At 48.9% G+C, this 19,061-nt stretch overlaps 1 protein-coding gene across 1 annotated transcript in view; it reads right to left on the bottom strand.

Annotated features, from left to right (window-relative positions):
* Nucleotides 1–920: 920 nt before the first annotated feature.
* Nucleotides 921–19,061, bottom strand: part of LOC139234742 (fatty acid-binding protein, intestinal-like) — a 44,040-nt gene continuing 25,899 nt past the window's right edge. The window contains exons 2-5 of the mRNA XM_070865428.1: nt 16,426–16,532; nt 7,775–7,947; nt 4,313–4,423; nt 921–1,018 (exon numbers count right to left, since the gene is read on the bottom strand). Coding sequence (XP_070721529.1) covers nt 968–1,018; nt 4,313–4,423; nt 7,775–7,947; nt 16,426–16,492 — 402 coding nt within the window. The 5' untranslated portion in view covers nt 16,493–16,532 and the 3' untranslated portion in view covers nt 921–967. The remainder of the gene's footprint in view (nt 1,019–4,312; nt 4,424–7,774; nt 7,948–16,425; nt 16,533–19,061) is intronic.

Below are 19,061 nucleotides of genomic sequence, written 5' to 3'. Positions count from 1 at the left end.
CGGTAAGTGTCAAGATCCTGTAAAAAAGGTACGTGATGTTTATTTAAATTGTTTCTTTACAGGGACTTACCTGGATGGAGATCCCTGAAGGTCGTCAGATGTTTTTTTTTGTTTTTGATGCTTTTTATTTTTAGTTTCTCAACCCTCCGTGGGCCCGACTCCATCCCCGGCGGCACTTGGGCAGCAAGCGCCTTTGCCACCGAGAACGAGACATCCGGCCCACTGCCGCCCAGAGATTGGCGGCGTAAGTCGCAGATTTGCCACCCATCGACCTTCGAGGGACCTGGGTGATGAAAACCCCGGCCATAGAATGGTCAGGGACCTCGGCGGCCATCGGCAGTCCTTTGGGCAGCACTTGGGCGGGCGGGGGCCTTCACCAAATTTGGACCCAATGGTTGGCCAAGGAAACCTCATCTGCTCTTCTTCAAATAGTACAACGGAATCTTATAGGACCACCTGAGAGATCAGGCAGGGCTCCAGGTTAACACGTCATCCAGTGGTGCTGCACTCCTTCAAAACTGCACCATACGTTCAAACCTCTGGAGCAGACTTTGAACTCAGAGGCAAAACTGAGCCAAGGCTGGCACTTTTTGGAAGAACAACAAAACTACATTGGCTTTTCTTCTCGTAACCTTTTATTGATTTAATGGAAAGTCCAGCCTCCCCATTTAGTATACAGTTATGAATCCATCATCGATTACAACATACAAAAGCAAAATACTGCGGATGCTGGAATCTGAAATAAAATCAGAAAATGCTGGAAATGTCAGCGTGACCCGTGGAGAGAAACAGAGTTAACGTCTCGGGTCCGTGACCCTTTGTCGTTCTGACGAAAGGTCATCGACCTGAAACGTTAACTCTGTTTTTGGTTATATTGGTTCTGTATTATATTTTGAATTTATATCAAACAATCAGCACACGATACTAAATCTTCCTGGATCTGGGAGGACGTCCATATCAACATGTTTTACTGTTTCTTGAAGGTTCTTTTGGCTTCCTCTCCATTAATTTTAATTGTCTAAATTTAGAGAAAAAGATGTTCAAACAGTTAGAAATGGGATGCAATTCCCCAAAGCCCCAGTGGGTATGGGCAACAGCCAGAGTGCTCGTGGTATGGGCTCGGGTGCAAGCTCTCCGTGAATGAATTGTGAGCCAACTATTCACACATGAAGACTTTACTAGAGGGACTGTGCCAATATGTTCAAGCTGATATGCGTAGGAATGGGCCTGAGGGGAAAAGAGGAATAAATGACAATGAAGGCGATGGGAGCGGGCAGATGCAGGGGAGGGAATTTGATGGTATTGAAAGGAGAGGTAAAATCTGGACGTGTCAGTTTGGGGAAGGAGGAGGGAGAGCCTGGCAGGATGAACATGGAGGATTGAAGGAAGCGAGGGTGTCTGTGTACAATCTGGATAGATTTACAATCTATATTATCATCAATCATAGGCAGTCCTTCGGAATCAAGGAAAACTTGCTTCCACTCTTAACATGAGTTCTTAGGTGGCTGAACAGTCCAATATGAGAACCACAGTCCCTGTCACAGGTGGGACAGATAGTCATTGAGGGAAAGGGAGGGTGGGACTGGTTTGCCGCACACTCCTTCCACTGCCGGTGCTTGATTTCCACATGCTCTTGGCAATGAGACTCGAGGTGCTCAGCGCCCTCCCAGATGCACTTCCTCCACTTAGGGCGGTCTTTGACCAGAGACTCCCAGGTGTCAGTGGGGATGTTGCACTTTATCAGGGAGGCTTTGAGGGTGCCCTTGTAACGTTTCCTCTGCCCACCTTTGGCTCGTTTGCCGTGAAGGAGTTCTGAGTAGAGCACTTGCTTTGGGAGTCTCCTGTCTGGCATGCGGACAATGCGGCCTGCTCAGCGGAGCTGATCAAGTGTGGTCAGTGCTTCGATGCTGGGGATGTTGGCCTGGTCGAGAACACTAATGTTGCTGCATCTGTCCTCCTAGTAATGTATCCAAGTTTATTGATGATACAAAGCTAGATGGGAAAGTGAGCTGTGAGGAGAACACAAAGCATCTGCAAAGTGATATAGATAGATAAATGGGCAGTGAGATGGCAGATGGAGTATAATGTGGGAAATGTGAGGTTATTCACTTTGGTAGGAAGAATAGGAAAACAGAATATTTTTCAAATGGTGAAAAACTTTGAAATGTTGGTGTTCAGAGAGATTTGGGTGCCCCTGTGCAAGAAACACAGAAAGCGAGCATCGAGCATGCTGGTACAGCAAGCAATAAGGAAGGCAAATGGCATGCTGTCCTTTATTGCAAGGGGGTTTGAGTATAGGGGTAAGGAAGTCTTACTACAATTGTACAGGCCCTGGTGAGACCACACCTGGAGTACTGTGCACAGTTTTGGTCTCCTTATCTAAGGAAGGATATACTTGCCTTGGAGGTGGTACAACGGAGGTTCACAGATTGATTCCTGGGATGAAAGGGCTGTCTTATGATGAGAGATTGTGCACAATGAGCCGATACTCTCTGGAGTTCAGAAAAATGAGAGGTGATCTCATTGGAACATATAAGATTCTGAAGTGGATTGACAGGGTAGATGCTGAGAGGTTGTTTCCCCTGGGCTGGAGAGTCTAGAACCAGAGGGCACAGTCTCAGGATAAGGAGTCGGCCATTTAAGACTGAGATGAGAAGGAATTTCTTCACTCAGAGGGTTGTGAATCTTTGGAATTCTCTGCCCCAGAGGGCTGTGGATGCTGAGTCTCTGAATATATTCAAGACTGAGATCGATAGATTTTTGGAGTCGAGGGGAATCAAGGGATATTTAGATCGGGCGGGAAAGGGGAGTTGAGGTCGATGATCAGCCATGATCTTATTAAATGGCGGAGCAGGCGCGAGAGGCCATAGGGCCTACTCCTGCTCCTATTTCTTATGTCCTTATGTTCTTATCTAACAGGATGGGGAGTTGGATGGGGTACAGTGTGTGTGAGGGGGTGGGGATTTGGATGGGGTACAGTGTGTGTGAGGGGGTGGGGAGTTGGATGGGGTACAGTGTGTGTGTGAGGGTGGGGAGGTGGATGGGGTACAGTGTGTGTGTGAGGGTGGGGAGGTGGATGGGGTACAGTGTGTGTGAGGGTGGGGAGTTGAATGGGGTACAGTGTGTGTGTGAGGGAGTGGGGAGTTGGATGGGGTACAGTGTGTGTGTGAGGGGGTGGGAAGTTGGATGGGGTACAGTGTGTGTGAGGGGGTGGGAAGGTGGATGGGGTACAGTGTGTGTGTGAGGGGGTGGGGAGTTGGATGGGGTACAGTGTATGTGAGGGTGGGGAGTTGGATGGGGTACAGTGTGTGTGAGGGTGGGGAGTTGGACGGGGTACAGTGTGTGTGAGGGGGTGGGGAGTTGGATGGGGTACAGTGTGTGTGTGAGGGTGGGGAGTTGGATGGGTACAGTGTGTGTGAGGGTGGGGCATTCTGTGGGTACAGTGTGTGTGAGAGGGTGGGGTGTTCTGTGGGTACAGTGACTTTCTAAACTGGGTCTGAAGTGGGCTGAGTGGCACCTGGGCAGGGACAGGAGGAGTGGGAAGGGAGAACTGAGGGAGAGTTAAGGTGATCTGGGCAGTTTGTTGAACATCTAAAGGTCAATTTTTAAAAAAATGGTGAGCAACTGATCAATCGTGAAATGTGAACGTGTTTAATATGAACCTGAATGCATCTTTTTAAATTAAACATTTCCTAGAGATCGCAGCCCCAGATTGTTAGGTTTTGCAGAGTTTCTAGGCTGACTTGTGCCCCATTGACCAGCCCTGTTTCCCCTGACAATGATGAGTCCATAAGGTCATTCTAAAACTCCAAGTCTGTTTTTCCCCCTTGGTGTGCAACGTCTGCCTTTCCCTCTCTGTCTGGGATGCCCAGCATGTGTCTGTCTCTCTCTGTCTGGGAGGCCCAGTGAGTATCTGTCCCTCTCTGTCTGGGAGGCCCAGAGTGTGTCTGTCTCTCTCTGTCTGGGAGGCCCAGTATGTATCTGTCTCTCTCTGTCTGAGAGGCCCAGTGAGTATATGTCCCGCTCTGTCTGGGAGGCCCAGAGAGTATCTGTCCCTCTCTGTCTAGGAAGCTCGGCGTGTATGTGTCCCTCTCTGTCTGGGAGGCCCAGTGAGTATCTGTCCCTCTCTCTCTGGGAGGCCCATTATGTATCTGTCCCGCTCTGTCTGGGAGGCCCAGTGTGTATCTGTCTCTCTCTGTCTGGAAGGCCCAGTGTGTGTCTGCCTCTCTCTGTCTGGGAGGCCCAGTGAGTATATGTCCCGCTCTGACTGGGAGGCCCAGTGTGTGTCAGTCTCTCTCTGTCTGTTACCCACCTGTACCAACGTATCGCCGTGAGCTTCTCGGATTATGATAAAATCCTTTCCGTCAGAAAGTTTCTTGAAATGTCCTTGTAAGCAGTTCGGGGTGGACAAGGAAAACTTTCCCTGAAAGCAATGAGAGGAAATGATTGCAGAAGTTGCTTGTGTAAAGTGCCCTGGGGCCTGGGATACAGGCTCGGTGGGTGGGGAATTGGGTTCCTGATGTTCACCGGCTGTGTGCGAGACTGCTGGCGGCTCGCGGCAAAATCTACCCTCAAATGGAAAGCTCAGCTGACAAATGTGTCCAGCAAAGCAGAGCTGTGAATTGGTGGAAACAAGCAAGTTCAGACTGGGATTCTCAGCTCATCCATTGCCTCTCCCTTCCCTTCCAGACACCGACAGGCCTGCAGCAATTCTGAGTTTCAGTGATGAGCTCCCTCACATCTGGGTCACTAATGCCCTTCAGGGAAGGAAATCTGCCATCCTTACCCGGTCTGGCAGATATGTGACTCCAGACCCACAACAATGTGGTTGACTCTTAACTGTCCTCTGAAATAGCAGCTCACCACCACTTTCTCAAGGGGCAATTAGGGATGGGCAATAAATGCCGGCCTTGCCAGCGACGCCCACATCCCTGGAACAAATAAAAATAAAACCCCACTTAGGTTCATTTTTTTGCTACAGCAGATGTCGAAGATTTGGAGTCCCGATGTTTAGTCCTCATTACAAGAACACCACCAGGAATTGTGGCCGAGGGTGCGAATTTAACCCTACCCGCCCGGCCTCAACCAGGCCAGTTACCTGGTCTGGAGCCCGCCAGGGCTAACCTGCCGCGATCATACTTGTCTCACTGAGCAGGCAGCAAGGACACCTAGCCAAAGCCAGCGGGGTCCTTTGTAACATAAGCATGCCGGGTCGAGATGAGTTCATCGAGGTCTGAATGAGAGTTTCGCTATGGGACCTGAGCTGGAAGCATTGAGATTGGCACCAGTCCAACCCAGCGGGGAAGAGGATGAGGGCTTGAAGAGGCACAAAAAGGTGGGTGGGTTTTGACATTTTATTTTACTTTCCCTGTGGGGCCAGGAGGAGCAGCAGTAATCTTCCAGAACCCCACAAAGCAATGCTTAGGCCCCCTCTGCCATAGACTCGCCCCTCTGATCGCAGGGACGGGGCCGGGGGGGGTGGGGGCGGTGGTATTGTGGAGGAGGTTGGGGCAGCATGGAAGCCCATCCTGCTGGTCTCTGCAGCTTCCCGCCAACTTCCCGCCTGGAACTGGTGGGAAATCAGTCAGCAGGATTTAAGTGAAGCCTTTCAGTTAAAATATTCCAGACCTGCATTTGGTAAGTTTGGAATTGACACTATACATAAGAACTTAGGCCCCTCAAGCCTGCTCTGCCATTTAATAAGATCATGGCTGATCTGATCATGGACTCAGCTCCACTTCCCTGCCCGCTCCCCATAACCCTTTACTCCCTTATCGCTCAAAAATCCGTCCATCTCCATCTTAAATATATTCAATGACCCAGCCTCCTCAGCTCTCTGGGGCAGAGAATTCCACAGATTTACAACCCTCTGAGAGAAGAAATTTCTCCTCATGTCAGTTTTAAATGGGCGCACCCTTATTCTGAGACTATGGGCTCAATTTTCCCCAAAGCACTTTTTTTGCCTCCTTGAGGAGTTATGCCCGTTTTTTGGGGGCCCAAGTACGCCAAAAAAAAGTGTATTAAGTTTCCCCATTGGATTTCTTTATTTAGGCGCGGCCTAACCTGTCCTTTAGTTTTGGGGGTGGAGCCTTGATCTGCGGCAAAAAGATCGGGTTGCCACGGTAACCAGGGACACAATACGAGCTGAGGCTGCAAAGTAAAACATATAGCCAGCTCCCAACACATTAAAACTCATTGCATCAACTTAAAATATATTGCAGCAACTTACCTCCAATTATTAAAGCCGGTCCCGCTCCCTGCTCCTAGCCCTGACCGAAGGGCTTGCCGGTCTGCTTGCCTAGCCCGTCCCGAGCCCCTTGCTGGTGCCAGTCCAGCTCTCCCACCCCCCACCCAGCCTTGCCAGTCCAGGTCCCCCACTCCTAGCCCAGGCCGAAGGACGTGACGATCCGTTCCCCCGCCCGACCCTGGCCCCGAGTGCCTTCCCGGTCCACTCCCCCCGTCCCTAGCCCAGGCCGAGTGGCCTCCTCCCTCTCCGTCCCCGCACCTAACTATACCCGAAAGGCTTCCCCTCCACCCCACCCCCGACCTCTCTCTCCCCCTCTCTCTTACCTTTCCTGCTGCTGCTGTCCGGGCATCTGCTGCACTTACCTGCGCCGATCTCATTACCTGCGTCGATTTCCTTACCTGCGTCGATCTCCTTACCTGCGCCGATCTCATTACCTGCGTCGATTTCCTTACCTGTATCGATTTCCTTACCTGCGTCGATTTCCTTACCTGCGCCGATCTCCTTACCTGCGTCGATTTCCTTACCTGCGCCGATTTCCTTACCTGCGTCGATCTCCTTACCTGCGCCGATCTCATTACCTGCGTCGATTTCCTTACCTGCGCCGATCTCCTTACCTGTATCGATTTCCTTACCTGCGTCGATTTCCTTACCTGCGCCGATCTCCTTACCTGTATCGATTTCCTTACCTGCGTCGATTTCCTTACCTGTATCGATTTCCTTACCTGCGTCGATTTCCTTACCTGCGTCGATTTCCTTACCTGCGCCAATTTCCTTACCTGTGTCGATTTCCTTACCTGCGCCAATTTCCTTGCCTGCGCCAATTTCCTTACCTGCGCGATTTCCTTACCTGCTTCTTTAATTCTCCAGAAGGTTTTTCTGCAGAGGCCACATACGCTGGCCTAAGCAGAACTAGAGTAACTCTCAGCCAGCCAAACTTCCCTAAATGGCCAGAATTGGCACGGGTGGTAGGTTATGCCCCTTTGGCTGAAAAAACTGACCTAAAAAAATCGTCACTGAGTTACGCTGGTGCAAATTGATTGGGTCAACTGTGGATTTTTAACTTAGGCCAAAAAAAACGCCTGCTCCAAAAAAACTGCACGAATCACGGGAAAATTGAACCCAATGTCCCCTAGTTTTAGTTTCCCCTATGAGTGGAAATATACTCTCTGCATCCATCTTGTCCAGCCCGCTCATTATCTTATATCACCATGGGGCGGGGGAGGGGGGAGGGGGTAGTGGGGGGAGGGGGTTAGGGGGCAATATTAACCGAACTCGTCTAGCGAGAAACTAACGGGATGGGGTGCAACGCTAGTTTCACACCCCCGCCTCACTATAATCCCCACTGAAGGCAGTGCAGGGTAATATCGAGCGGGGTGCAAAACCTCACTGTCCAGCGTCACGCATGAAGAATGGACGGTTGGGTGAGACAGTGCTGGTGCTGCCCCTGCGGAACAGGACTGATCAATGACCATCAGGGGAGAAGAGAGGAGAGATTGAAGCAGTGGGTATAAATTATTCCTGTAATACCTTCACCTTACTCCCATTAGAAAGAGTATTTTCAAATTCTTCTTCCAAAGTCCATTCTGATGTCTTGGTACCGAAGCAACTTATCTCAACGATTGTGAACCTGTTTCCTTCCTGCTTTATGTCCATTTTAAAGTTGTCCTCCATTACCACCTTCCTCTGCCTTTCAGGTACACCTGAAAAATGAGAACACAAAACCATGAGTAAAAGGGACAGACGGTTATTCACACGTGGCAGTGTGACAGTGTGTATTCCGAGGTAAGCACACATCATCATAGGCATCATCGGAATCGAGGAAGACTTACTTCCACTCTAAAAATGAGTTCTCAGGTGACTGTACAGTCCAATATGGGAATTACAGTCTCTGTCACAGGTGGGACAGATAGTCGTTGAGGGAAAGAGACTGGTTTGCCGCACGCTCCTTCCGCAGCCCTGCGCTTGATTTCTGCATGATCTCGGCGATGAGACTCGAGGTGCTCAGCGCCCTCCCGGATGCACTTCCTCCACTTAGGGCGATCTTTGGCCAGAGACTCCCAGGTGTCGGTGGGGATGTTGCACTTTATCAGGGAGGCTTTGAGGGTGTCCTTGAAACGTTTCCTCTGCCCACCTGGGGCTCGCTTGCTGTGTAGGAGTTCCGAGTAGAACGCTTGCTTTGGGAGTCTCGTGTGGACAATGTGGCCCACCCAACGGAGCTGGTCAAGTGTGGTCAGTGCTTCGATGCTGAGGATGTCGGCCTGGTCGAGAACATTGACGTTGTCCTCCCAGGGAATTTGCAGGATCTTGCGGAGGCAGCGCTGGTGGTATTTCTCCAGTATTCAGTGACCAATGAAGCAGGCTGGACCCACATTGGGATTGTGGATGTCTGACCTGCTCAAACAGCAGCTGTCCTCATAGTGGGGCTGAGACATACCAAACACGTCAACAACAACTTGCATTTATCTAGCACCTTTAACGTAGTAAAACATTCCATTGCGCGTTATCAAACAAAATTTGACACTGAGCTACATAAGGAGATATAAGGACAGGCGACCAAAAGCTGGGTCAAAGAGGTAGGTTTTAAGAAGCATCTTGAAGGAGGAAAGAGAGGTAGAGAGGTGGAGTGGTTTCGGCAGGGAGTTCCAGAGCTTGGGGCCCAGGCAACAGATGGCACGGCCACCGATGGTGGGGACATGAAAATCAGAGATGCTCAAGAGGCCAGTCTCGAGTCTGCTCAGTAATCTGACAAAGGACCAGCTTCCATACGGGTGCTGATGACACTTGACGATATCTCACCATCACTTTACCATTCTCCTTGATGGCCTCGTGTGGCAGAGTGCTTGTCCGACATTAAATCCTCAATAAGAACATAAAAATTAGGAGTGGGAGTAGGCCATTAGGCCCCTCGAGCCTACTGCGCCATTCAATGAGATCATGGCTGATCTTCTACCTCAACCCCACTTTCCCACACTGCCCCGATATCCCTTGATTCCCTTAATATCCAAAAATCTATCGATCTCCATCTTGAATATATTCAAAGACTGAGCCTCCACAGCCCTCTGGGGTAGACAATTCTAGAGATTCACCACCCTCTGAGTGAAGAGGTTTCTCTTCAATCAGTCCTAAATGGCCAACCCCTTATCCTGAGACTGTGACCCCTGGTTCTAGAATCCCCAGCCAGAGGAAACATCCTCCCTGCCAAGTCCTGTAAGAATTTTGTATGTTTCAATGAGATCACCCCACATTCTTCTAAACTCTGGAGAATATAAGCATATTCTACTCAATTTCTTCTCATAGGACAATCCCCCATCCCAGAAATCAGTCTGGTGAACCTTCATTGCACTCTCTCTATGGCAAGTATATCCTTCCTTAGGTAAGGAGACGAGAACTGTATACAATACTCCAGGTGTGGTCTCACCAGGGCCCTATATTATTGTAGTAAGATGTCTTTACTTTTATACTCAAATCCTTTTAATAAATGCCAACATACCATTGGCTTTCTTAATTAATTAAATGCTTGCTGTACCTGCACGTTAACTTTCAGTGATTCGTGTACACGGACACCCAACCAATGAGCCACAACCTCCTTCCGCTCAACACCAGGAAACCTGACGCCTAAATCTTTATATTCCAACATTGACTTCATACCCCTGATACTGATTCCATCACCCTCATCGGCCTCTAGTGCCTCAAGGAAAGGGAGAGCTGGGTGTTGTCATCATACATGTGGACCCTGACTTTGTCACCAAGGGGCAGCATGTAGGTGAATAGAAGGGGCCAAAGACAGATTGTTGGGGGATTCCAGAGGTAATGGTGCAGGAGTGGGAAGAGAAGTCATTGCAGGAGATTCTTTGGCTATGACCAGATAGGTAAGGGTAGAACCAGTCTCACTGAGCTGGACAATGGAGACGAGGTGTTGGAGGAGGATAGTATGGCCAACTATGTCAAAGGCTGTAGTCATGTTGGATCAGGAGGGATATTTTGCCACGGTCACAGTCACACAGGATGTCATTTGTGACTTCTAGGACTTCTCTCCGACGGGATTTCCATTGGTCTTTTACCTTGTTCATCTTCACAGACCTTCTCTTTTGTTCTTTCCTCCCCACCCCCTTTCCCTGACCTTACACTGGCTCAAAAACATCTCTAGCTTTTTCCAGTTCTGACGAAGGATCAGCAACTCAAAATGTTAACTCTGTTCCTCCACAGATGCTGCCTGACCTGCTGAGTGTTTCCAGCATTTTTTGTTTTTATTTCAGATGTCATTTGTGACTTTGATTAGAGCCGTTTCGATACTGTGGCAGGGGCTGAAACCTGATTGGAGGGATTCAAACATGGAGTGGCAGGAAAGATGGGCACGGACTTGGGAGGCAACAATGCGTTGAGGACTTTGGTGAGGAAAGGAAGGTTGAAGATGGGGCGGTAGTTTGCAAGGACAGAGTGTTTTTTTTGAGGAGGATGGTATCCATGGTTACTGGTTGCAGTATTCACAGTTTCAAGGTACCAGTATCCATAGTTATTGGGAAAGCATTCACTTCTTGAGCAGATTTAATCTTGACATAAGAATATAAGTAATAGGAGCAGGAGTAGGACATATGGCCCCTCGAGCCTGTTCCACCATTCAATAAGATCACGGCTGATCTTGTACTTCAACTCTACGGGCCCAATCCTGGCCATGACTTGCATCAATTTTTTTGGAGTAAGTTGTTTTTTCTGACATAAGTTAAAAAATGCCATTTTCCCCCCAAAATTTGCTCCAGAGTCACTAGGTTGATTCTGGAGATAAGGGGGTTGACTTATGAGGAAAGGTTGAGTAGGTTGGGCCTCTACTCATTGGAATTCAGAAGAATGAGAGGTGATCTTATCGAAACATATAAGATTATGAGGGGGTTTGACAAGGTGGATGAAGAGAGAATGTTTCCACTGATGGGGGAGACAAGAACTAGAGGGCATGGTCTTAGAATAAGGGGCCGCCCATTTAAAACTGAGATGAGGAGAAACTTCTTCTCTCAGAGGATTGTGAATCTGTGAAATTCGCTGCCTCAGAGAGCTGTGGAAGCTGTGAGATTGAATAAATTTAAGATCGAAATAGACAGTTTCTTGAATGATAAGGGGATAAGGGGTTATGGGGAGTGGGCGGGGAAGTGGACTGAGTCCGTGATCAGATCAACCATGATTGTATTAAATGGCGGAACAGGCTCGAGGGGCCATATGGCCTACTCCTGCTCCTATTTCTTATGTTCTTATAGGTCCATGCTGCCGACTCTGCGAATGATAAAAGGACCGACCTGGATCACCGTGGAGCAGGGGTGCTGAGCTGAGCGATTGCACCCTCGACCCCACGAATAAACCGCCAATTGGAGTGGCAATGGAAAGGTCCATTTTTTTTTCATTCGGCCTCCTTGCCGTTAATTTCCGCCCCCCGCAGCTATTGTGTCATCGCCCGCCGCTGCTGCAGGACGAAACTCAACTTCACGGCTGGGTCACTGGACGGGGCGATGCGCAAGGTGAGGACGTGATGATCGGCGGGCGCAGGAGATCGTCACGTCCTCACCTTTCGCATCATAATATGGCGGAAGTCGTTGTCAGCGCTGCACCCGGGCGGTAGCGGTAAGGCATTAGCGCGCCTCTTCCCCCCACCCCTGGGGCAAATGCACCAACAATCCCTCCTTATAGGACAGCCCTCTCAGCCCACGAATCAATCCAGTGATCCTTTGTTAAACCTAAAGCAAGAATGTCCATCCTTAGATAAGGAGACCAAAACTGTGCACAGTACTCCAGGTGTGGTCTAACCAGGGCCTTATATAATTGCAGCAAGACTTCTTTACTCTTATACTCCAACCCCTTTGCAATAAAGGCCAACATGCCATTTACCCTCCTAATTGCTTGCATACTTGCATGTTAACCTTCTGTGATTCATGCACAAGGACCCCCAAATCCCTCTGCATACTCGTCTCTCACCTTTTAAAGATATTCTCCTTCCTACCAATATGGATAATTTCCCACTTTCCCACATTATACTCCTTCTGTCACCTTCTTGCTCATTCACTTAGCCTGTCTATATCCATTTTGCAGCCTCTTTGTGCCCTCCTCACAACTTACATTCCGACCTAGCTTCGTATCATTAGCAAACACGGATATATTACACTCGGTCCCCTCATCTAAGTCATTGATACAGGTTGTGAATAGCTGGGGCCCCAGCACCGATCCTTGCGGCACCCCACTAGTTACAACCTGCCAAAACAATTTATTCCTACTCCCTGGGGGCAAAATGTCCCGTTCCCCCCCAATTGGGGGCAATAACCTTCCTGGGGACGAGACATTTATCGCCCGGCCCAGAGGCCCCGCTCCTGATGCGGAATTGGGCCTTCCACCCCTCAAAGGAATCCAGCACTACGATGCCGCCAGGGGAGAGCCGCTGCTCACTGTATGGCACTTGGGTGGCCACGGACAGGGACACTCAAATCCCGGGAACCAAGGGGCACGTGACGCCGGGCCAGCAGTCCAAAGCAGAGTGACAGTCTTCACCATGGCAGCCCGGCCCACGCTAGGGCCACCATGGTCGGGCCGACCCAAGAGCCGGCCGACCAGCAAAGGTGGCTGCCCGGGGCACTGCAAGCCTCCCCTTCAAACAGCTCCACGGGAGTGGATGTCCGGCAGCTTTGCGACCCGTGCGGCAATTTACCCCTTAGGGTGTTAAGGGGTCGGCGCTGGGCGGCCGCGCTGGTGATGACATTATCGGCGGTCGCGCGACGGGCCAAAACACTAATCGCGCGGCACGCTGCCCGGCACAACGCCTCACAAACCCCCGGGTCAACTTCCCGGGAGGCGATAGTGCCTGCTCCCCCGGGCGAAAACTGCCTTGCCCCCCGTTAGCACTTCCCGGGGGCACTAATGGGGCTATTAAAAAGGGGCAATTTTGCCCCATCTGTTTTCTGTCCATTAACCAATCCTCAAGCTAAGCTAATATATTACTGCCAGTTCCATGTGCCCTAACCTTGTGTGACATAGAATGCTTTCTGAGAATCCAAATATACTACACCCACTGGTTCTCTCTTATCTACCCTGCTAGTTACACCCTCACAAAACTTTCATAGATTTATCAAACACGATTCCCCTTTCATAAAACTGTTGAATCTGCCTAATCATATTATGATTTTCTAAGTGTCCTGTTGCCATGTCCTTAAGAATATATTCTAGCATTTTCCCTACTACTAATGTCAGGCTAACTGGGATGTAGTTCCCTGCTTTCTCTGTCTCTCTTTTCTTGGATAGCGGGGTTACATTTGCTACATTCCAATCCACTGGGACCATTGTAGAATCAGGTCCAGCGGATTTGTCGGGTCTTAGTCCCATTAATTCCTCCAGTATTTTTTCTTTACTGATATTAAATACTTTGAGGGAGAAATTCGGCTACTTTGCACCTCCTGTTAGCGCCCCCCAGAGGTGCTAATGGGGCGCAAAGACTTTTTGACTGGCGCGATGCTGCTAACGACTCCTGCCAAGTTTGGCGGGAGTTTATCAGCGGCAGTAACATGTAGTGCCCTGCTCCGCTGTGCAGGCGATGCTGACATCATCACTGTGCGCAGCACCCCATTAGCGCCCCGGATCCTAAATTGGGTATCGTCCCCTGAAGCTCCGAAAGGCGATGACAGCGACAGCTTCAGGGAACGCTCCGGGCGGCCAGCTGCTAGCGGGGCGAAAGTTAAAGGGGAGGTGGGCTGCTGTTGGAAACAAGATGGCCGGTGTTCTTTTGCTGACCATTGCCGCTTTGGACGCAGGGTCCGTGTCGTGATCCGGCCACTTGACGCGACGTCCGCGCTCCCCAGTGGTCCATGGAGGACCCTTTTTTTTCCTGCAGAGTTTGCAGCTTGGGTTCTTCCCTTTAATTCAGGGAAATACCCCTCCTATGCGGCGGCGATACGCGGCCCAGTGCATCGCACTGCTGTGCCATGCGCCCCGCTCCCGAACATCCGCCCCGCTACATTCCCAGAAAGGAAGTGGAGCGCTTCGTTTCCCTTTGGGGGAGGTAATCCCAATTTCTCGCGAGAGGCAAGACCTCTGCGTCTGGCTCAAAGTCTCTCGTCTTAACCCCTTCAGCCCTTCAAGTTCCTCACTCTCATTAGACCCGAGGTTCCCCATTATTTCTGGTATGTTTTTTGTGTCTTCTACTGTGACAACAAAATATTTGTTCAACATTTCTGCCATTTCCTTATTTCCCATGATAATTACTTCTGTCTCTGCCTCTAAGGGACCCATGTTTACGTTTGCTAATCTCTTCCATTTTACATACTTGTAGAATTTGTTCAATCTGTTTGTATATTTCTTGCCAGTTTACTCTCATAATCTATTTTTCCCCTCTTTACCAATATCTTGTTCATCCTTTGCTGATTTTTAAAACCCTCCCAATCCTCAGGCTTACAACTCTTTTTGACAACACTGTAAGCTTCTTCTTTTAATCTAATACTATCCTAACTTCTCTAGTTAGCCACAGTTGGACAACTTTTCCAGCAGAGTTTTTATTCTACATGGTAATGTATATTCATTGAGAATTACGAATTATTACTTTATAAGTTCGGCATTGCTTATCTACCGTCATATTTTTAAATCTAATTTCCCAATCTACCTTAACCACCTCGCCCTCATACCTTCGTAATTGGCTTTGTTTAAGTTCAAGACCCTAGTTTGGTATTTAATTACACCACACTCCAACTCAATATGAAATTCTATCATATTATGTTCAATCTTCCCCAGCAGATCCTTCACTACGATTACTAATTAATCCTGTCTCATTACACAATACTTGATCTAAAATAGCCTGTTCCCTGGTTGGTTCCTCAACATATTGTTCGAGAAAACTGTCTTGAACGCATTCCATGAACTCGTCCTCCAAACTACTTTTGCCAATTTGGTTTGCCCAGTCTATATGAAGATTAAACTCCCCCAGGATTATTGCATTACTCTTGTTACATGCTCCTCTAATTTCCTGATTTATTCTCTGTCTAACTGTATAGCGACTGTTAGGAGGCCTATAAACTATTCCCACCAGTTATTTCTGCCCTTTGTTACTTCTTAGCTTTATCCATATTGATTCTACTCCTGATCTTCCAAACCAAGACCCTTTATCTCCACTGTCTTTATCTCATCCTTTATTATCAGGGCTACCCTCCTTCTGATTCCATTTTCCTTATATTTTCCAAAAGACTAGAAATCAAGTACCATGGACTATTTAGTTCCCAACCTTGGTCCCCTCACCCTGCAATCACGTCTCAGTAATGGCTACTCGATCAAACCCATTTATCTCTATTTGTGCCATTAATTCATCTATCTTGTTATGAATGCTTCATACATTCAGATTTAGTGCCTTTAATTTGAACTTTCCACTATGTTTCCCTGATGTGAGCTTTGTTAAACTCTCTGGCTAGATTTTCGGTTGGAGGCTACTTCGGACGCAAATGGCGATGGGGGCGGTAAATTTTGTGCTGGAAAATGGTTTGCGACGGCAGCCAAAAAATTTGCTTGCTGCGCCGAGAGTGGGGTGGAGCGCTAGGGGAGGCACACCTCTCTCAGGGCGCTAGGCCGGGTGAGCAATAGAAAATCCGTGGCTAAAGAGCCGGCTTCAGAGCACGCTGAGAGAGGCCTCACTGCAACAAAAATAACCGGGACAAAAAACACAAAAAACATTCCCGATAAAGTACTCCCCAAATAAAGGTGAATCGTAAGCTCCCCCGCCACCACAACCCCCCCCCACCCCACCCGCAAAGAAATATCAATTCCATTTACCTTTTTCAATTATTCCTTCCCGTAGTGCCCCGGGACACCTCTGCCCACCAGCTTTCTCGGGCGGTCCCACTAGGGGGCGCTCCAAGCAAATATCAGATCACTGTCGGAACCGGGCGCGTTACACACCGGCGCGGTGGTCCCGGGCGGTACTGCTCAGCGCCGCCACACCGGCAACAAATGTTCCCGTGAGAAACATTCTGAGACCCATTCCCACCCCTCCGGGCGATAACAGAGGCCCAATCCAGATAAAAATCCAGCCCTTTGACCCTTCCTGACACGCGCATGGCAATGCTCGCCGAGGAGTAGATGTTCTGCAAATCCCCATAAATTAACCCCGTGTTAACACGCCAATTAATATTTGATTGATGTTTTCTTGCGGTCAGGAACCACTGACTTACCCAAGGCAATTAGGAATGCTTCAAAATTATCATTTTCACACACATTCCAAACTCCATCGAAAGCCATGGCGGAATGTTGATTATTGAAAGGACTTTCTGATGCTGACCTGGTGAAAGAAATTCGAAGTGAGATGTGTTTGTGAAACTCAAGTCCAACTTGTGGAGATAGAACCATAGAAACTTACAGTACAGAAGGAGGCCATTTGGCCCATTGTGTCTGAACTGGCTCTTTGAAAGACCAGCTGTGCTTAGACTCACAACCCACTTTTTGTCCGTCACCCTGTAAGGTCCTCATCCTCAAGAACTCGTCCAACTCCCGCATAAAATTATTGATAGAAGCAGCTTGCACCACCCATTCAGACCGAATGTTGCAGATCCCGACAGCTCTCAGACTGAAAATATTTCTCCTCATCTCTCCTCTAGGGGCCCGAAATTGGTGAACATACCGCCCACGGACCACCAACATACCATCCAAAGTCGCAGAATTGATCGAAAAATACCAACATACCGCCCACATACAGCCTGGCGGAAAATTCATCAGCAACATACCGCCGAGCGGTATGCATACCGTCAGCCCATGCAGACCGCTGACATACCGCCCAAAATTGCCAAATTGATCACTTACCACCGACATACCGCTGACCCTGCAGACCGCCCTGGAAAAGGTGGTTTTAATCGATCTTCAGTCGGCGGTATGTATCTTCACCTGTGAAAATTTTTTTATCTGTCACCACCCCAGTCTCTCCCACCCACCAGTCTCTTGCCCCATCTCCCACAGTGATCTGTTCCCCCCCCCCCCCACGGCAATCTCCCTCCAAATAGCAATCTCCCCCCAAGAAGCGACCCCCCCCCCCGCCGCCGCCCACATACCTGCACATCGCTCTCAGGCCGGCAGTCTCTGTCACATAGAAACATAGAAAATAGGTGCAGGATTAGGCCATTTGGCTCTTCGAGCCGGCACCGGCATTCAATAAGATCATGGCTGATCATTCCCTCAGTTCCCCTTTCCTGCTTTCTCTCCATACCCCTTGATCCCCGAAGCCGTAAGGGCCATATCTAACTCCCTCTTGAATATATCCAATGAACTGGCCTCAACAACTCTCTGCAGCAGGGAATTCCACAATTTGACAACTCCCTGAGTGAAGAAGTTTCTCCTCATCTCAGTCCTAGATGGCCTACCCCTTATCCTAAGACTATGTCCCCTGGTTCTGGACCTCCCCAACATCGGGAACATTCTTCCCACATCTAACCTGTCCAGTCCCATCAGAATCTTATATGTTTCTATGAGATCTCCTCTCATCTTTCTAAACTCCAGTGAATAAAGGCCCAGTTGATCCAGTCTCTCCTCATATGACAGTCCTGCCATCTCTGGAATCAGTTTGGTGAACCTTCGCTGCACTCCCTCAATAGCAAGAACGTCCTTCTTCAGATTAGGAGACCAAAACTGTACACAATATTCCAAGTGAGGCCTCACTAAGGCCCTGTACAATTGCAGTAAGACCTCCCTGCTCCTATACTCAAATCCCCTAGCTATGAAGGGCAACATACCATTTGCCTTTTTCACCGCCTGCTGTACCTGCATGTCCACTTTCAATGACTGATGAACCATGACACCCGTTGCACCTCCCCTTTTCCTAATCTGCCGCCATCCAGATAATATTCCGCCTTTGTGTTTTTGCCCCCAAAATGGATAACCTCACATTTATCCACATTATACTGCATCTGCCATGCATTTCCCCACTCACCTAACCTGTCCAAGTCACCCTGCAGCCTCTTAGCGTCCTCCTCACAACTCACACCGCCACCCAGTTTAGTGTCATCCGCAAATTTGGAGATATTACACTCAATTCCTTCATCTAAATCGTTAATGTATATTGTAAAGAGCTGGGGTCCCAGCACTGAGCCCTGCGGCACTCCACTAGTCACTGCCTGCCATTCTGAAAAGGACCCGTTTATCCCGACTTTCTGCTTCCTGTCTGCCAACCTGTTCTCTATCCACATCAGTACATTACCCCCAATACCATGCGCTTTGATTTTGCACACCAATCTCTTGTGTGGGACCTTGTCAAAAGCCTTTTGAAAGTACAAATACACCACATCCATTGGTTCTCCCTTGTCCACTCTGCTAGTTACATCCTCAAAAAATTCCAGAACATAAGAACATAAGAATTAGGAACAGGAGTAGGCCTTCTAGCCCCTCGAGCCCTTCAACAAGATCATGGCTGATCTGGCCGTGGACTCAGCTCCACTTACCCGCCCACTCCCCATAACCCTTAATTCCCTTATTGGTTAAAAATCTATCTATCTGTGATTTGAATACATTCAATGAGCTAGCCTCAACTGCTTCCTTGGGCAGAGAATTCCACAGATCCACAACCCTCTGGGAGAAGAAATTCCTTCTCAACTGGGTTTTAAATTGGCTCCCCCGTATTTTGAGGCTGTGCCTCCTAGTTCTAGTCTCCCCGACCAGTGGAAACAACCTCTCTTCCTCTATCTTGTCTATCCCTTTCATTATTTTAAATGTTTCTATAAGATCACCCCTCATCCTTCTGAACTCCAACGAGTAAAGACCCAGTCTACTCAATCTATCATCATAAGGTAACCCCCTCATCTCCGGAATCAGCCCAGTGAATCGT

The sequence above is a fragment of the Pristiophorus japonicus genome, chromosome 22 (genome assembly GCF_044704955.1).
Source record: "Pristiophorus japonicus isolate sPriJap1 chromosome 22, sPriJap1.hap1, whole genome shotgun sequence".
Classification (NCBI taxonomy): Eukaryota; Metazoa; Chordata; class Chondrichthyes; family Pristiophoridae; genus Pristiophorus; species Pristiophorus japonicus.
The sequence above is the reverse complement of the archived record's forward strand: the minus strand, read 5'-3'. Positions and strand labels throughout refer to the sequence as shown.